General features: G+C 36.0%; 1 protein-coding gene across 10 annotated transcripts in view; it reads right to left on the bottom strand.

The window, feature by feature from the left end:
* Window positions 1-17,912, bottom strand: part of UTRN (utrophin) — a 610,574-nt gene that overhangs the window by 354,666 nt on the left and 237,996 nt on the right. For all 10 annotated transcript variants that reach the window (XM_049902936.1, XM_049902887.1, XM_049902897.1 and 7 more), the window contains 5 exons: window positions 15,624-15,779; window positions 10,644-10,814; window positions 3,695-3,874; window positions 2,414-2,542; window positions 1,940-2,110 (listed from right to left, as the gene is read on the bottom strand). In XM_049902936.1, coding sequence (XP_049758893.1) covers window positions 1,940-2,110; window positions 2,414-2,542; window positions 3,695-3,874; window positions 10,644-10,814; window positions 15,624-15,779 — 807 coding nt within the window. The remainder of the gene's footprint in view (window positions 1-1,939; window positions 2,111-2,413; window positions 2,543-3,694; window positions 3,875-10,643; window positions 10,815-15,623; window positions 15,780-17,912) is intronic.

Raw genomic sequence — 17,912 nt, 5'->3', positions numbered from 1 at the left:
TTATGTTGGTAGTCCAGCACAAACCACTTGCACCAGCCACCAAACTTCACAGAAGTACGTATTTCTCAGTGTAATACTTTCCAGTTAATGTGTACACAGAACAACTTTATGTGACTAAAACTCAATGCAACAATTTGAAAAAAACTAAACGCAGCAAAATATTTTCCATTGTTGACTGTGGGAAAACCAGCACTCTCACACACTGATTAGAAAAGTATAAGCTGGCACAAACTTTCTGTGGGATTACTTATAATATCTATTTAACAGCCTTTATATACACATATTTTGCAACCATTTCAAGGAATTCTAAGATATGATCCTAAGGACATATTAAGAGATGAGCATAAAGATATGGATAAAAATATTTCAAGGAAGCAATATTTACAAGGAAACCCTGGCGGCATAGTGGTTAAGAGCTATGGCTGCTAACCATAAGGCTGGCAGTCCAAATCCACCAGGCACTCCTTGGAAACCCTATGGGGGCAGCTCTACTCTGTCCTATAGGGTCGCTATGAATCAGAATTGACTTGATGGCATTGGGTTTGGTTTGAGTTTTAATATTTACAAAAGGACAATAAAAATGGAATACTTAGGAAATTGTAACAAATACCGTAATGGAATGTCCAATAACCATTAAAAACCACGTCACAGGAGAAAATACAAACATGCAGAAATTTTTATATCTTTAATATCATGTACATGTAAATAAGAATAGACACACATGCCAAAATGTTAACAGAGACTATTTATGGAGATGATGGTAATTTTGTTTCTATGTACTTTCCCCTCACACCACACCTGGGACTTATACATAATTTTTTATACCAAGGAAAACCTACCATAAAGTTACTAAAATAAATAAAATGAACTTACGTAAGGAGGTAAGGTCGAAGCTAAGGAGAAAAGGGGTAAAATAAGAGTTTCTGCTTGTTTTCTTTAGTTTATGCATAATCTAAGTATAATCATAGCCTGAAAAGGATAGTTTGGCCTATTAGATCAGATATTTTACACTAAAGGAGGGTTAGGCAATTGTTTACCTCCCAGAAAAAGAAGGTCCTTCTTTCTGGATAAATAATTTCAACGCACAACCCTCTAGAAGTTAAATTAACTGAATACTCAAAAAATGCCATCCTGTGTGCACAGTTGGGCTTCTTAAAAACTCAGAACCCTCTGTAAGAATAAACACCTGGTTTAAATGACCCCCAAAATCAGCTATGTATGCTTCTAGCAAACTGTCAAAAAGTTTTCACCTTTTCAACTTAACATTTACTGAGCAGACACTATATGCCAGGCCTTGGGAACACTACTAAAAATGTTTAATTTTCTCCCATCATGACACAAGGGTTAACGAGAGAGAGAGAGAATGAGAAATATACATACACACATTCAGAGAAAAATAACAGCAGAAATAACACTTTTTTTTAAAGGAAAGCTCTCATTATCCTCTTATTTAAATTTATAATGCTCCTTTTAAAATTCAGAAAATCAGAAAGGCCCTTCTGCATCAGGCCTAAATTGAGACTTTTAAATCTGTCAACATATAAAACACAAAAAGGAAGATCGAGTTTACCATACATGTGGCATGAATACATATATAAAATAACCCACTGCCATTGAGTCGATTCCAACTCATGACTGTAAAATTATGAGATTAATACTCATGCCTATGTTGGAAATTAGTCTCATTATTTCATAGTCAATTTTAACATTCAACTGAGTTTCTGAAACCTATTCTCAAATGGTTTATTTTCTCCCTTACAAATTTCTTGTTTATACTCCCTTATATGCACAATAAGCAAGAACAAATACTCCATTCAAAGAAAATACGGTGGGATCGTAATTTTAATTTTAAAAATTTGGATTGTATACTATACAATCACATATCATTTAGACACATACACATAGGAAAATGATTTTCTATAAAAACGAAATTACTCACTTTGGCACTTTTGATATGTTGAGACACCTTTTCAAAGTTTCTATTCAGTTCAGCTAACTTTGGTTCTACAAGCTCTCTGCTTGAGCCTCCACGAGCACTCATCAAAATAATGGCTTGGTCACGGACATTTTCAACTTGGAGATTAGCATCATCCACCTCAGATACTAACCGCTAGTTGTAAGAAAACATAAAATTATCACATGGGAAAAAACAAAACCAAACAATGGTATGCTGCTTTAAATAATGTCTGGGATTCCTAACGAAGAGATTCTAGCACATTCAACCTGAGTAAGAGCTAGCCGTTTTCATATAAGACTCAATACAGACCTCAGTTTCTCCTACCAAAATAAAAGTTAATCAATGTGCTGCATGGGAAGAACATAGCCACACGTAACTCTGAGACTTCACAAGAGAAAAGACTGCAGCAAAACGTTCCCCTCCCAATAGCATAACTGATTTTTCCACGTTTGCTACCTTCACAATTTCTTCCCGTTTACTTGCTGGTTTTTTTTCAATCTCATCCAACAGAGCTTCAGCTTGATAAAGCCAGGTACTTATGTGAGCAACATTTCCATCAAATATTTCCAGCTGGTTCTGATGGCTCTACAAAGTAATGAATGAAATGTTGATATGATCATATGAAATATGTAAGACAATAGCCTTAGAAGATACTTCCAAGGCCTTCAAAGACCAAAATTTTATGCTGAAATAAAGGTTTTCACCTTCCTGCAAATTCTTCCCCAGTGAATAAACCTAAATAATAATTCCTAAAAATGTTATAGTTAAGTATTTTTAGAATGTATTTGATTTAGACCTCAGTACAATAAAAAGCTGGAGAATAATAAAAGATGAAAGCTTTTTTTCAAATTTATCTCTCTTATTCTCACTTTTTAAATTTCAAATGATCTCATTTACCTTTCTTTGATCATATTTTTTAAAATAATTCATGTAAGGAAGCAATAACATAAAAAGAATAATTAAAATATGAATTAAGAGAATGAAAAGACAAGCGACAGATGAGGAGAAAATATACAAAGAACCCTTAAAACTCAACAATGATAAAACATACAACCCAACTAGAAAATGGGCAAAAGATCTGAACAGACACCTCACCAAAGAAGACATACAGATGGCAAATAAGCATATGCAAAGATGCTCAATATCATATGTCATTGTTGTTGCTGTTGTTTGCTATCGAGTAGATTCTGACTCATAGCAACTCTACAGGACAGAATAAAAGTGCCCTCATAGGGTTTCCTAGGCTATAATCTTTATGAAAGCAGATTGCTACATCTTTCTCCTGTGGAGCAGCTGGTAGGTTCAAAATTTCAACCTTTCTGTTAACAGCCAAGCACTTAACCACTGGGCCACCAGGGTCCTTCATATATCATTAAGAAATTACAAACTTAAACAGCAATGAGTTACCATTACATGCCTGTTAGAATGGCTAAAATTCAAAACACTGACAACACCAAATGTTGGCAAGGATTTGGAGCAATAAGAATTATTAAAATATTAAAGTATAAATTTCTGTATCATGACTATTTTATTCTTTAATAAAAATATTGTGAGCTATTTCTAGTTAGTATCTTTTCAAAGGAAAAACAAAATATATTCTAATGAAATTAATCTACAAACAAGAAATTATTCTGACACACAGAAAATGGGATTTGGAGTTCTCATCAAAACTATATTACTTTTAAAAATCAAAAGGCGAGAAGAAAGTTGCATCATTAAATTTTTCATGAAACATACCATTAAGGTATTGCACCAATCCTCAGTCCAGGTGCGAACTCGGCTCCATCCAGCATTAAGAACACAGAGCTTCTCTTCTAAAATAGTCTCGCTGCCCTCTATCAAGTTCTGAAGGGCAGCACTACTCTCTGTGATAGTATTTAAATCAGCTTTTTTCTTTTCCAGATCCTTTAGAACATTCTAGAAAATAAAAATACAAAGTCTCACTTGATCTTTCACAATATTATAAAAGTTTATACAACCTTCCTTTTTTTTTTTTTTTTTTAACTTTTCTTCCACATAAACGAAATAGTCCGTGGCTCCCTAGGTAATTTACAATACGTCAAGGGTTTACAAAACCCCACAACTTATTAACATGGTGAGAGTTCTTAGGTTCCTAATGAAAATTAAAAATTTTAACTACACAAATACCAAAGAATGTAACAAACTCAAATGTGGAAAATGTAATTATTTCATTTAAGTATAAATTCTATTTACTATGCATACACATATACATACACACACACACACACACACACACACACACACACTCCAATTATCTTCATCATTAGCTCTGGACATAAAAGTTGGCCAAGTATAAATATCACAAAACTCACAATTCTGAAAAACTTCTTAGTAAATTTATCTTCTAGACTACAAGAAGGAACTACTTACAAATTCTGTAATTATAAGGATTACATCCTGTAATTACATGACTTAATATATAATCTGTGGTATAAACATTATATAAAATATTTCATCTTTAGGAAATCATAGAACTATCATGTCTAAGCTACAGTCTTATAATTGTTCTAATATGCAAAGATAACACTCCGAAGGTATGAGCATAATCTTATTCACACATTCAGAAGTCTTACCAGGCATATAATCAAGGAATTACAAAGGGAATATCAGGTTCCATGATAAAAGCTACAAAGTTCTTTCAATTAAAATGCAGCATGTACACATTCAACCTACTTCTATTGTATCTTTCTAAAACCAGCATTTAAGCCAATCACTTCAAGGAGCTCAAGTTTTTACTTAAATCTCACATCAAGTCACATTTTGGAAGGCATAAGAAAATGACAAATTCACACTAAGTAAGTGCAGGTTTGAACACTCACTTGGACATGTCAATAAGTGGTATATTTATAAAGATACTAAAGTATTTCTTTCAAGCATTATTCTCCAGCAAGGAAAGGAAAAAAAAAAGAAAACAGAATACCCACAACCAGATTCTCTGCAGCTAAGATATCTTATATTCCCTCAGAGGCTATTTATTGAACAACTAGTCTTTAATAGGAGCCCTGGTGGTCTAGTGGTTAAAAGCTCAGCTGCTAAGCAAAAGGTCAGCAGTTCAAACCCATCAGCCGCTCTTTGGAAATCCTATGGAGCAGTTCTACCCTGTCCTACAGGGTTGCTATGAGTCAGAATTGACTCGACAGCAACTGGTTTGGTTTTTTTAGTTTTAGTATTTAATTACTACAAGAAAGTAAATTTAAATAGTACACATGCTATCTACATTATTTTATTGTACAGAAAATAATTACACTGAAAATAATGCTGTTTAAGCTATGGAATAAAATGCAATTTAAGTTCAGGAATGAAAATGCTATTTATGTTTTGCACTGAAAGTAATTTTAGGTTATTTTTAGGAGAAAATGCATTAAAATGTTGTGAAACAGGCATGCATGTTCCTTACATCTGAATACACAAAGTTAAAAAGATGGGTGATAATATTACATATTGGTTTTTCGTTTGATTTGCTTTACTGAAGAGAACGTGCTCTGAATTGGTGATCTGTATATACCAGCTTCATTATTTCAAACCTGAATTAAGATTAAATGGAAATTTAAGAGTGTATTTTTTTTCCAGAAGAGAACAGGTTTATCATTATCTACATTCTTTAACTGAAAAATTACAATTACATGAAAATTAATTAGTGAGTGAAAAAGATGGTTCATTAAAATTAAATATACAAAAATCAACACCACCTATGTACCAGATATAAGCAATTGGGAAAAAAAAAGAGAAGAAACAAAAACACACTTCTCATGTAGCAATAAAAACAAAATAAATATGTAAGAATAAATTTCATTGCATATATACATAACATTCGTGAAAAAAAAGCAAAACATTATGTAAGGATGTAAAAGAATACCATGTGACTAAAAAGACTTGATGTAATAAAGATGTTAATTCCCCTCAAAACAAATCTATAAATTTAAGGCAATTCAAATAAAAATTTCCAAACAGAATTTTTTAAGAACTTGAGAATAATACATCTAAAGCTCATATAAAAGTATGTATTAAAAAAGAAGCATAACCTTAGCTCAAGTATACACTTGAGACAAGGTGGGCAGCTGCTGTCTGGAGTCGAAACGAGAAGGCAGAGGCGGGTAGGAGCTGGTTGAATGGACACAGGAAATACAGGGTGGAGAGAAGGAGTGTGCTGTCACATTATAGGGAGACCAACTAGGGACACATAACAATGTGTAAATAAGTTTTTGTATGAGAAACTGATTTGAATCGTGAACTTTCACTTAAAGCACTATATATATATATATTTAATTAAATATAAAAAAAGCACAAAAACACAGAACCCATTAACTACTACATGTTAAAATATATTGTAAAGCTACATTGAACAAACAGTTGAAGAATCGGTGTATTTTAGAACGTGGAAAACGGAAATGGAAAGGAAACCAAAGAAAAGCAAAAGGTAAATAAGAATATATGGATTTAACACGTCAAAACAGCGAGGGAAGGGTTGATCACTCAATAAACAGTGCTGAGATAACTGGTTAACTATTTGGAAAAAAAGGTTAGAGCCTGACCTCATGACATACACGAAAATAAATTCCAGAAGGATTAAAGCATTAAAGGTAAAAAAGATGAAAATATAAAAGAGCTAGAAGAAAATATAATAATTACATAATCTTGGAGTAGCGTTGGTTTTTCCAAGCACTAAAGGCAGAAATAATGAAGAAAAAGATGGATTTTATTCTTTAAAAAAATACAGTAACAGGACTTAAAAACATACAGAACGGAAAAGAACTTATAGTAGCTAAAAAAGATTTACAACAATATATAACACAGTAAGCATTAATAATCGTAATGGGAAAACAGCTCTAAAATTAAAAGACCAAACTGGTGACAGAAAAATGGGCAGAACAATAGGAAAATGCAATTATAAAAAGAGAACTACGATGGCCTATAAATGTATGGAAAACATTCTAATTATATAACCAAAACATATTTGCCTACCATTGTCAAAGCCGTAGTTAAAACAAGCAAGTGGGAATTCTCATTTGCAGCTGGTGGCTACATTTCTGAAGAACAATTTCATAATATGTGTAAGACTTCAAAATGGATATATCCATTAACCCAATAATTTTAGGGTTCAGAATTTATCCTCGGGAAATAATTAAGAATGGATGCTATGATTGAACTTCAAGTATGTTCATCACAGCATTACTCACAACAGTGAAAGCTGATAATAACGGACATGAATGGAGCAATGGGACAATAAAAAATGAAACACAATGCAATGAAAAACTACATATTTCCAATAGTCCCGGGGGAAGGACACCACGCTTGGTGAAGTAGAGGGTCAGGGAAAAAGAGGCAGATCCTCAAGGAGATGGATTAACACAGTGGCTACAAGAATGGGCTTAAGCATAACAGCGATGGTGAGAATGGTGCAGGATGGGGCAGTGTTTCGTTCTGTTGTACATAGGGTCGCTATGACCCTGAGCCTACTCAACAGCACCTAGCAACAACATACAAAAACAGTCATAGGTAAAGAAAAATGCTAAAGACGTAAGGTTTTAAAAGAAGGTCATGAGACACTAAGGAAAACATAATTCTTCTTAAATATATGCATGTGAAAGTACGTATCTATGTGTCTATAAAAAACTGAGATAACGGGATATTCTTTGATTATAGGTGAGTTTTTGCTTCTGTCTTTTTTGTATCACACTACCCAAACTTACATGTTACCAATAAGAAAATAATGGTTTTTGAACTGTATTATACATAAAGAAGATCACATTTCCTTGAAAAACATAAATTTAACAAAAATAAAGTTTGATGCCTTTGTTTTGCATTCCCCCACCATACATCCATGACTTCCAATCTTCATCATTGCCTTCATATAGCCCTTTCTCCACCTCCATTTCACTGCACACAGCTCATGGCAGAATCACACTTTTCATGAGCAATTTTCAAAAGTGAGAACATTCTCTTCAGTGCCTAGTATCTTGGCTTTCGATCCTCATGTGTTATCTCCACAGAGACTTCAAATTAAGAAAGAGCTGTATCACCACACTACCTCACAGCACCTTCTCTTCACTGCCCACAAGCAAGCAGAATGTCAAAACTGATACTTGTGGCTTTGCGTAAATTTCTACTTCCGTATCAGTAATATACTTTCAACACTATCTCTAGTATACATGCTTCTTTCTTAGGAAATAAATTTAGGAAAACGGGATGCCTTGATAAAAGAACTACTTTGTGTTCCATTCAATTCTTTGCCCACCTCAGAAGAAAGAACTGGCAAATCGACTCTCATCTTTGTAGCTGTGATTTCAAAGTGACTATAGGGCTAAATGAAATCGACTTGACGGCACTGGGTATAGGGCTAACTGTCAGAATCGACTCCATGACAGTGGGTTCAGTGGGTGGTACAGGGCTAAAGAAAACTCTTCAATCTTTTATTGATTATTTTTAAAATTCTTTTCCTCTGTAATTTACATGACTTAGTTTCCAATAAAAAAGTAAGTAATTGGTTAAAAAAAATTATTAAAGAAGAATTAAATTCAGCACAATACTTTGCAAAGACTGAGTACTAAAAAAATGTCACACAACTATTGGTCTCTTCCTGTACAGAGCAAAGAAGAGTGAAGACAATCAAAGTCTCAAGGAAATAATTAGTCCAAAGGACTAACGGACCACAAGAACCATAGCCTCCACTAACTTGAATCCAGAAGAACTAGATGGTGCCCAGCTACCATCACCTACAGCCCTGAGCAGGATGACAGTAGGTCCTGGACAGAGTGGGACAAAAATATAGAACAAAATTAAAATTCATTAAACCCTCAAGATTACGGCCCTTAGACACCCTTCAATCCTGGAATTAAACCCACTCTGGGAGATCACCTTTCAGCCAAACAACAGACAGGCCTATAAAGCAAACGAAAACACCCGTGAGGAATATGCTCCTCAGATTAACCACATGAGACCAGAAGGACAGCATGTGCCCAAAAACAAAGTTCAGGAGGCAGAAAGGGGCAGGAAAGACGGGCAAATGTAAACAAGAAACTCAAGGAGAAAGTTGGTAGAGTGCTATCACATTGAGGGGACTGCAACTAGTGTCACAGAACAAAATGTGTACAAACTGTTGAAAGGGAAACTAATCTGCTCTGTAAACTTTCACCCAAACCACAATAAAATATTTTTTAAAAATTAATCAAACCCCTTGTGTGACAGATATATTGAAAACAACAAAAAGAGTAGCTGCTGGGGCTACTTATGTACAACCAAATACTTTATGGGATTTGGTTTAGGGTCATGGTTTCATGGGACATCCCTGTTAATTGGCCTGGTAACATGTTCAGTGCTTCTGTTCTACCTTCTAGTTTGTTGCATAGTGCCTGGAGTCTTAAAAGCTTGAAGTAGACATTCAAGGTACAACAATTAGTCTCTATTCACCTGGAGAAACAGAGGAAGAAGCAGAGTCAGGAATAGGAGGAGGAAATGGAATGTATGGCTAATTATCTCCATGAACAAACTATCATCTCCTTTGCCATGAGACCAGAAGATACTGAATAGTGCCTGGCTATCATTACTGAACATTTTGCTCAAAGATTCTATAGAAGAATCCTGATTTAAAATAAGGGGTGGGGAGGGGGAATGCAGAACAAAATTGCAAATTCTCATGGAGTCCCTATTTTCTGGAGCCATGGAGGCTGGATGAACTCCTGAAACTATTGTCTTGAAATAACCTTTAAACCTTAAACCAAAAACATCCCCTCAAGTCTTCCTTAAACTAAACAATACTTGAGCTTAACTAGTAAAGAATGCCTGCCTAGAGCACTGTGCTCTATTAAGATATATCTTTATAGGATCAAACTGACAATGACAACTCAAAAGATTAGGTAGGAAACTTAGAGGGTAGTGTGTTTATGTTAATGGGGGAGGAAGAACTCAGAAAAGGAAGGTGAGAATGGTTGTACAACTCAAAGAATGTGATCAATGTCACTAATCGTACATGCAGAAATTATTGAATTGGTGTATATTCTACTGTGCATATTCTCAACAAAAACAAAATAAATTAAAAAAAAGAATGAACCAAATCCCATTTTTCTTCTTACATCTGACAATGACTACATTCAGATGACTGTGCTTTCACAAGAAGAAAAGGCTTAATGACCGTCTACAGACTACTGCTCCCTGGCTAAGGCCACCTTTGTGCTGTTGTGACATGCAAGTGGCAAAGGACACATGGCTTTCTCTTTTATCCCAGGCAGGCATGAGGCTCAGATTTCTAACAGATGGAAAATAGTGGGATAATGGCTTTCTACACAGTTCAATGTATTTCAGACAAATTTCCTTGCGTTAAACTGTATTTCATGCACTGACTCTTGGGATGAAGATTCAAAAAAAAACAGTCACTAATTTGAAAGCAGTAATTATAATGTTTTCAAATACCATACAAGCATAACCTCTGTAAAGGCCTTGATTATCTACATGAATGTAACACTTTTGGAATCAAGATAAAATATCTTGTTAAAATTGTTGTTTTTTAAAAAATATTCTTCTTTCTTAGGACTACAGAGGAAACGGAAAAAAGAAGAAGGCTACACACATTTAATATAAAATGGAGGGAATCGACATCCACCCAGGTTGCCCTGAACAAATGCCACAGGTAACACTGTCATAACGGTGGTGCACTGGAACTGTAACTTACTTTAGCCCAGGAAATTTCTGTATCCAAGTCACAAAGCAAACCTTCTGAAGTGGATTTCTGTACCAATTCAGCTTCTGTAACAGAAAGCCAGTCAGAGAGAGAAGCAGCCTCTTTCTTCATCTTCCGGGCCAACTGTGATGCTCTTTCCAGATCTTGTTTTCCCTCTGTCACCTGAAAAGGAGAAAGAGTGAAAGTCAGGGGGTAGGACATGAATGGGAATGGATCAGAATATTAGCTGAAGATCCAAACTGATTCATATTTAACCTCCAATATATACATAATAAAGGAGCCCTGGAGGCACAACAGTTAAGCACTCAGCTGCTAACTGAAAGGCTGGTGGTTGGAACCCACCCAGCAGGTCCACAGAGTACTGTGCTCTATTAAGATATATCTGTATAGGGTCAAACTGACAAAATGCTAGAAACAGAAATACTAAATGATACAGCAATCCCATTCCTAGTTACATATCCTAGAGAGATAAGAGCAGTGAGATAAATAACATATGCACAGCCATGTTCATTGCAGCATCAGTCACAATAGTAAAAGACAGAAACAACCGAAGTGTCCATCAACGGATAAATGGATAAACAACTGTGTTACATACACACAATGAAATGCTACACAACAATAAAGAGTAATAATGAGTCGGCAAAGCATAACATGGATAAATCTGGATGAAAGAAAAGGACAAATATTGTACAATAGCACTTTTATTAAAAAGTCAAGAATAGGTGTGCACATAGAAAGCAACGTTCTCTGATGGTTACCAGGGATGGGGGGGGATCACTTATTACATATAGAAGACAATTAATTCTGGTGAAGGGAAAGGCAATACCAATACCGGAGAAGTCAGCACAATGGGACCAAGGCAAATGAAGAAACTGAGACGCATTTAAGAATAAAGGACAACTATGGTAAATGCTGTAACACATACAATTCTGTAACAACAGTAATAACCAAAAATTTGTGAGAGGTTACCTAGGTAGGTATGTATGCTATATAGATGTGCGGGGGGCGGGGGCATATGGAAGTACATGCATGTGTGTACATAGGTATAGTTGCGGGCATCTGTATATACATACTCGTATTGCCACATATATATTCATATATATAATAGAGCCCATGAGGTCACAGTTATGGAAACTTCTTAGACATATCCAAACATCTCATGGGACTGAGTTACTGGGCTTCAAGGTTAAGAACCATAGTCTTGGGGGACATCTAGGTTACCTGGCGTAACATAGTTTATAAAGATAATGTTGTACATCCTAGTTTGGTGAGTAGCATCTGGGTCTTAAAAGCTTGTAAGTGGCCATCTAAAGTGCTACTGGTCTCTTCCTGTGTGGAGCAAAGGAGAGTGAAGGATATCAAAGATCATGGAAGCTATCAGTCCACAGGACTAATGACCCACGTGAATCACAGCCTCCTCTAGCCTGAGACTGGAAGAACTAGATAGTGCCTGGCTACCACTACACCATCCTCTCTGACCAGAGACACAACAGAAGGTTCGTGGGGTTAGCACTGGAGAAAAATGTAAAACAAAACTCAGCTTCATAAAAAAAAAAAAAAAAACCAGACTGATAGAGACAAGAGGAACCCCTGAGACTACTGCCCTAAGACACTCTTTTAACCTGGAACTGAAGTCACTCCTGGAGGTCACCTTTCAGCAAAATAATAAACTGGTCTATAAAATAAACAGGAACACCCATGAGGAATGTGCTTCTTAAAACAATCAATTATAGGAGACCAAAAGGGCAACATTTGCCCTTGAAGAGAAGGCAAGGACGGGCAGGGAAACTGGAGGGATGCAAACGGGGAAGACAGGGTGGAAATGAAGATTGCTAATACACTGCAGGGATAGCAACCAACGTCATGGAACAACTTGTATATGAATTGTTGAACAGGAAACTAATTTGCTATGGAAACTTTCACCCAAAGCAAGAAAATAAAAATATGTATCCCAGTGCCATCGAGTCGATTCCAACTCAGGATATCATAACACAACCCATAAAAAAATGAGTTCTTACTTTTATGTGCATATATGTATAGGGAATAACATTAAGTATTAAAGTGATAAATCACAGATGGGGTGAAATTTTCTCAGCTTTATACAATGACATAAAGACTGAACTTGGTTAATAAGTGACAAAGATTCTCTATCTTTTTTTCTGGTCCCCTAAGGTTCAATTTTGCTCTTTCATACACCAAGGATTAATTAAAGTCCTTCTTAAAACTGAACTATTTTTTCTACAGAGTTTAACTAAAATTCATAACCCTAAATTAATAGTACCCCATTGCAATTAACTGGAGATGACTAATTGAATTACATTAAAAGATAGTATGAATTCAAATGATATTTATCTGACTTTGACAAGCCCAGGCAGCTACAGATGCATCATAAAATTTCATGCTACCAAAGATTTGTATACACCTGGAAGATAATTATTTACAGCTCAATTTATAACAATTTATACTTTTCTCTATTTGATCAATATACATTAAGATGTACTGCATACTGAATTACGCAGTATCAGGTTTTATATCTTGTACCTAGCCATTTATCTACCTCTTGAATATTCAACCCTTCCCTCTCAACTGAATCATTCCCATCAGCTATTAAACACACTGAAGTCTCTCACACTCAAAAAAACTTACTTTTTTTTCTTTAGCCCCACTTCCTGTAAAGTCATTCGGGCTTCCACTCACACTATTCCACATAAATTGACTTTGCCAAGGTCAGTAAATGATCTTGACAGCAACAGATTGTATGGACATTTTTAATGAGCACTATATTTACCTTTTGAATATACTCAAACAGGTGAGTACACTCAACCTTGAAATACCCTCTTTCCCTAGCCTCCTAGCCCTAAGTGCTCTCCTGGTTTGCCTACCACCTCTTGCAACTCTTATTTTAGGTTCTTTTGCAAGCTCGTCTTCCTCAAATTTCTTACTAAATGATGTCATTCCTGAGTACTTGGTCCAGGGTTTTCTTTTTGCACTATGCCCTCTCCCTAGGCAACCTCAACAACACTGAAAACTTTAATTGCCATTTTTTTTTATACAGATGACTCATAATATTCAGATCTTCTGCCTTGAAAGATTCTCCATACCTGAATAACGGAGTACTTGATATCTCCAATTAACTCTCTCAAAGGCACCTAAAACATCAACATGACCAATACCATACTTAGGATTTCTCCAGGTTCCTGTCTTGCCTTGCGTACACCTATTCCAATGATAACACAATGATCACCAGGTAAGCAAGTCAGAAACCCAGGAGTCAACCTTGATTTCGCCCTCTTCTGCATCACTATAACCAATCACCAAGTCCTATTGATTTCACTTCCTAAATACCTCTAAACTCCATCCACTTCATTGCATCTCCACTGCTCTACCCTAGTTCAAGCCATCATTATCTCTCACCAAGAGTACAATGACTTCCTAACTGGTCTCTCCACATCTACTCTTACCACCCTGCACTCCACCCTCCAGACCGCAGTGAGTAATCTGAGCATGTTATCTCCCAGCTAATACCTTGCCATGACTGCTTACTGCTCTTAAAACAGAGACTAAAATCTTTTACACAAACTCTGTGACCCTGGCAGGTCTTGTCTCATCCTCTCTCTCCAATGCCATGTTCCCCACACTTTCTCTGTTTGTTCTAGCCACACAAAGGTGCCATGCTGCCTCCTACCACAGGGCCTTTATACATGTTGTTCCATCAGCCTCAAAAGTTTTTCCTCTGGCTTCACCCGGGTTACTCCTCACCTAGGTTATATCCTTCAGATCTTAGCTCAAGCATCATTTTCTCAAGGAAGGCTTTCTAGTTCCATACTCTGCCAAACCCCCTATTACACTCTTAAATCACCCCATACTTTCCTTCACAACACTTCACACAATCTGGCATGACTCTGTGTAGCTACTTGATTAATGTTTTTCTCTTTCACTACTCTTCTCAAGGCATAGCGGTAATTTATATTTCTGCTCACCACAATATCCTTTCTACCTGGTATAACTCCTGGTAAGGCTTCAATTGTGCTGAATGAGCAAATTAATTAACACTAAAGCCACAGTCACAATTAAAATGAGTGGAAAAGCCAGCAATGCCATTCCATCCACAAAATGCCCAGTCAATGGATAAATATAATAATATTTAATCAATAACTTCAGCTGTAAAATATCAAAAAGAAGCTCCATGATGTGTGTTCCAGACATGGACTATATCAAAATACATCATAGCAACAACCATAAACTTGCAGAAATGAGGTCACAATTGTCTAGAAAATATATGAACTGTTTATTCTTAGTAACTGATTTGAAAGTGACAAAATTTCAGCTGGTGTTCTTTAGACTTATGTAAAAATTTCGATTTCACTTCAACTGGAAGTTATTAATATTTAATAACCCAAAAATGACCAAAAACATTACCTAACATCACTTTTCAATATTGCCAAGAATGTTTCAGTTCCACACATCCTTTTGCTTTTCTGGCTTCAAGGCAAAGGTTCTCAATGAGAGAAGACATTAGTCTCTTGAATTCACTCAGTCACTCACACTAAGTGATCTCACAACTCCCCCATGGATTTGCCAGAATACCCAAATTGTCAATGTTTCTTGGAAAGATTTCAATCCTGGTAGATTAATGGGAACTTCCTGTCATTAATATTTATTAGAGTCTTGACATCTTAACATTTCTCAGTAGACTATTAAATTTAGAAATCCAAGAACCAATAACTTGAGTTTACACAGAGACTATTATTTGCAGAGTTTTCCTACATTAACTTATTAAATGCCAGTGTCCATTGAAAACTATAAAAATTATGGGAATGATTTAAAACATATATTAATGCCATAAAATTTGAACATGCATTGTCTAAAAGGTGAAATTTAGAAATACATAAATGAGAAAGAGACAGAGAATGAGCAAACGAGAGAGAGACACAGATAGAAAGAGAAGGACAGCGGGGTTATGCTCCTCACCTGGGCACCCAAGTCATTGTAGAGGACCTTCAGAGAAGTCAGTTGCTCATCCATCCCTTTGGGATTATCAGTTTGTTGCTTCTGGACAATGTGCCTTCCTGTTTTGATTACTGTCTCTACTTCAAGCTTGACTTCACTCAAAGTTTTATAGAGTTTCTTAAAGATAAAACAAGACAAAATACATACTGTAGTAAAACTTACTAACCCAGCTGTCCTCAAGTCAATTCTGACTCATGGCGACCCCACCTGTGTCAGAGTAGAACTATGGCCCCATAAGGTTTTCAATGGCTATGATCTTATGGAAGCAGATTGCCAGGCCTTCCTTCCAAGGTGCCTCCTATCACCCACCGTTCAGTTAGCAACCAAGCACGTTAGCCATCTGCACCACCCAGGAACTGAAAACTTGCTAAATGGAAGCATTTCAGAATATATCTTATACAGATTGACGGTGAAGAACTAACTATGAAATCAAAGTGCATTGTCTTTCTCAGATTTGGTTCAAACGTTGAGTAAAATGAAATCAAGGTCATAATATACTTTTAAAGTCAGATAAGAAATGAATAAACTAATAGAGATAATGCTTGCTTTTTTAAAAACTTGGAATCATGTTTTAAATACTTATAAAAGTACTTTATAACAAACATTTTTCCTTCATAAAGTAGAAAAATATTAGGACTAAAAATTTAATGTCTATCATGTTTAAAATCAGATTTTTAAAAGTCCTAAATGCTAGAACTAGGAAAAAAAAAAGCCAACACTGGCTATTTCTGGCTGTTGGACCTTTGAATTATTAATTTTTTTTTATTATATTTCTTTGCAGTACCAAGTCCACCACAACGAGCATGTATTAATTATATAATTTAAAAATACATAAAACTCAAAATGTATCACGACGTATAGCACAGTATGAAATCAGAATTTTGTAGCTCAAATTCAGAGCTGTTCTAATACTACCCATTGCCATCAAGTCAATTCTGACTCATAACGACCCTATAGGACAGAGTAGAACTGCCCTATAGAGCTTCCATGAAACCCTGGTGGTGTAGTGGTTAAGAGCTATAGCTGCTAAACAAAAAGTTGGCAGTTTGAATCCACCAGGTGCTCCCTGAAAACTCAGTGGGGCAGTTCTCCTTCTGTGGAGGAGCTAGTGAGTTCCAATCACTGACCTTTTGGTTAGCAGTCAAACACTTAACCACTGAGCCACCAGGGATCCTTTTACTAGGTACCTGAAGACCAAAAAGCTTTACTCTGGCCAAGTTCTCTTGTCTCCGTACATCATGATCTCAACCTGAAACATTTTACATGGCAATGTCCTATAAGAGACTACCAGACTAAGTTAGGAGCCCTAATGGTACAGTAGTTAAAGGACTCAGGTGCTAATCAAAAGGTCAGTAGTTCAAACCCAACATCCGCTCTGGGGGAGAAAGATGTGTTTCGGTCTGCTTCCGTAAAGACTTACAGCCCTTAAAACCCTATGAGGCAGTTCTGCTCTACCCTATAGGGTCAGTATGAGTCAGAAGTGATTTGACAGCAGTGGGTTTGGTTTTTTGGTTGGTTTAGACTAAATTAGTAAACAAAGCAAATGCTGTCAAGGACAGCATTTGCTTTGTTTACTACTGTACCCCAGTAAATACATGCAGTAAATACATGCATATATTTTCAAGCGGAAAACTAATTCTAAGATTGTGTCCTCCTAGCCATATTATTTCCACCTTCCATTCAATTGAACTGTAAGTGCAAGACTGAAATAGTAACAAGGCCTTACATATAATTTATTCTTTCATATCTTAGCTTTAACCTTTATAAATTAGAAGCTAAAACTTTAATTTCTAGAGAATGATTTTTTTTTACTCTGTAATATTCCTGATATCCATTCTAAGTATGCTTCTTCTAGCTAACTCAAATACATCCTTTAAAGCTTAACTCATTAGTCATATTCTGCAAGAGACCTTCTCCTAACGTGACACTGGGATTAGAATGAGCATCCTTTGTTTTGTTTTGTCTTCCTTACTCATCTTGTATACATGTCTCTTCTAGTTCCCTTATCTCATCACACTCAGTGGTGTAAGTGGTTAAGTGCTTGGCTACTAATCAAAAAGTTGAAGGTTTGCATCCAACCAGAGGCACCTGAGAAGAAAGGCACAGCAATCTACCTCCGAAAAGCCGCCCACTGAAAACCCTATGGAGCACACTTCTATCCTGACACACCTGGGGTTGGAACTGGCTCAACAGCAACCGGTTTGGTTTAGTTTGGATTTCTCCTATCTCTTCTAAGTTGCTTATGGGGAA

Source organism: Elephas maximus, chromosome 1, assembly GCF_024166365.1.
Source record: "Elephas maximus indicus isolate mEleMax1 chromosome 1, mEleMax1 primary haplotype, whole genome shotgun sequence".
Taxonomy (NCBI): domain Eukaryota; kingdom Metazoa; phylum Chordata; class Mammalia; order Proboscidea; family Elephantidae; genus Elephas; species Elephas maximus.
This window is presented reverse-complemented; position numbering and strand designations above follow the sequence as displayed.